This window comes from Rhagoletis zephyria, unplaced genomic scaffold (genome assembly GCF_001687245.7).
Source record: "Rhagoletis zephyria isolate East Lansing unplaced genomic scaffold, Rhagoletis_zephyria_1.1 Rzeph_scaffold_00002, whole genome shotgun sequence".
Classification (NCBI taxonomy): domain Eukaryota; kingdom Metazoa; phylum Arthropoda; class Insecta; order Diptera; family Tephritidae; genus Rhagoletis; species Rhagoletis zephyria.
This window is the reverse complement of record NW_016157086.1, coordinates 1195990-1198228: the sequence shown is the minus strand read 5'-3', so window position 1 is coordinate 1198228 and position 2239 is coordinate 1195990. Positions and strand designations below refer to the sequence as shown.

Sequence of the window (2239 nt, the reverse complement as noted above, 5' to 3'; positions counted from 1 at the left end):
TATTTTATTTTATTTTATTTTATTTTATTTTATTTTATTTTATTTTATTTTATTTTATTTTATTTTATTCTATTTTATTTTATTTTATTTTATTTTATTTTATTTTATTTTATTTTATTTTATTTTATTTTTTTTCATTTAATCTATAACATTTTATTTGGTTTTATTTTATTTTGCTTAATGTTTTACTTATTAAGTTTTTAAATTTCTTATTTTGTATTTAATTTTCTTATAGTAATTATTTATTCAAACTTTCTTTATTTTTGTTAATACAATTTAATAATTTTTTTTTTTATTGAATTAATTAATTTATTTTTGTTTACAGTTTTTATTTAATTTGAAAGCATTTAACTTAATTTTGCATATTTTTTATATTAATTTTTTCATTTTATTTCACATCATTTCACTTTCTCACTAAATTTAAATTCATTATTTAATTTTCTTACATTATTTTCTATATTTTTTATTTACTTCATCACATTAATTTCTTTATTAATTTTTAGTTTTAGTGTTCATTTTACTTTAAAGGTAATTTATTTAATTTTACTTTATTTTATTTACTCATTATACTTATTTTAATATTGTTTAATTTTTTGTTACTTTATATAATTTGTTTCCTTATCATACTTAATTTTTTTATTTAATATTTTCTTTTTTTTGTGTTTTTATTTAAGATTTTTTTTATTATGTTCCATTGCTTTGTGTCAAAAAATTTAAATGTATTTATTTTTCTTATTTTTTATAAAAAACTTTGTTATTCACACCTTTTTTTTAAATATTTTGGTTCTTTTAGCTAAATTTATTTGTTTTTAAAAATATTGTTAATATTTGTGTTTTGCACATTAATCTTATTCTTTATTTCTTTTTAAATTTTTATCTCTTTCATATCTTTTGTTCCATTCTACTTTTTCAATTACTTATTTTGGTGAAATACAATTTTTCCTAACCTCACTTCGTCAATTCAAAATAGGTTTATCACTTTCAGTACCTAATAACAAATTTAATAATCCCAAAAAAATCTAAGTCGAGTTTTTACATTACCTGTGAATGAGCTGAACATATTGTAGTTGTTGTTTTTGTTGATTCAGTTGCAGTTGCAAAAATTCAAAAATTTCGCTTTGCTTTGCACTAGAAAAATTCGTCGCAATTTATTGCGTGGGCGGTCTGGTTACAAGGCGTTGTTGTTGTTAGTTGTGTTGCTGCTGCAAGAGGAAATTTACTTTCCGTACACTTTTTAGGTACTTTGAGAAAATGTACCACACAAAATGTTTGCTATTTCCGTTTTAAATATAAAATGCACTTTTTAATTTTTTTTTTTTATATTATTTAATTTTTTGGTTATATTTCTGGTTTGTTTTTTCGTCGACACTTTTTGTATAAATTTCCACGTTTCTAGTTGCGTCCAGAGCTGTTCGCAGCGTAAACACGATTGAAGGCAGTCGCTCGCTGTAGAAGAAGTTGCTGCTGCTGCTAAAACAAAATCAAAAAGGCAAAGAACACCAACAAACACAGCATGTATATATTAAAATAATACCAGCAGTCAACACAACAACATGCAGGCCACCACCATGCAGCCACACAGTGGCTGTCAGACACTCGGTTGTGGTTTTTCGTTATGGCTACGGCTGGCATTGTTGGCGTATCGGCATCTTTCGTATTAGGCTGATTTTTCTTGTTGCTCCATTATTTTTCTTTACATGTGCGTTTGTTCGTTTGTTCGTTTGCTTTTTGTTTATTATTATTATTATTTTTTGCTTTTTGTGGAACGCATTCGTTTTCGGTCTCCCCAAAGTTGCCGAACGAGTTTTTGTTCTTGGCAACTTGTTTAATACTGTTTGAGCAACATGCTGCCACACTCACAGTGGAGCCGATATGGGTGGGGCATTTTCTTGCATGTAGTAGGATATGTCATTGATGTTGTTATTAAATTATCTGGTTTGTCCTCTGATGGGATCAGTAACATCCTTTAGAGAGCATCCAGAGAATTTAGCTCACGGTCGAAAATATTGGCGTCAATTCATCCAGAAATAAAGGAATCTTATCTTTGCAGTAAGAAAAAATTTAATACTTTTAACTTCCTGTCTCTGATTGGTCGAAATCTTTCTTTGAAGTAGAGGCTGATTACGGATCACCGGAATAAAAATATTAACGATGCTGAAGGAAGACAACAGGTGTGCATCGACTAGTCCACCAAAAGTGGTGGTAAGCCCAGGAAGGTTTCTGTTTCGACGGGGTCGCA

At 27.1% G+C, this 2239-nt stretch overlaps 1 protein-coding gene across 2 annotated transcripts in view; it reads right to left on the bottom strand.

Annotated features, from left to right (window-relative positions):
* LOC108366955 (KNR4/SMI1 homolog) overlaps window positions 1–1590 on the bottom strand; it is a 60108-nt gene extending 58518 nt beyond the window's left edge. Inside the window, exon 1 of one of the 2 annotated variants that reach the window (XM_017621494.1) lies at window positions 1042–1590. In XM_017621494.1, coding sequence (XP_017476983.1) covers window positions 1042–1060 — 19 coding nt within the window. In that variant the 5' untranslated portion in view covers window positions 1061–1590. The remainder of the gene's footprint in view (window positions 1–1041) is intronic. The other variant, XM_017621690.1, reaches the window with a different exon arrangement.
* Between the last annotated feature and the right edge of the window lie 649 nt (window positions 1591–2239).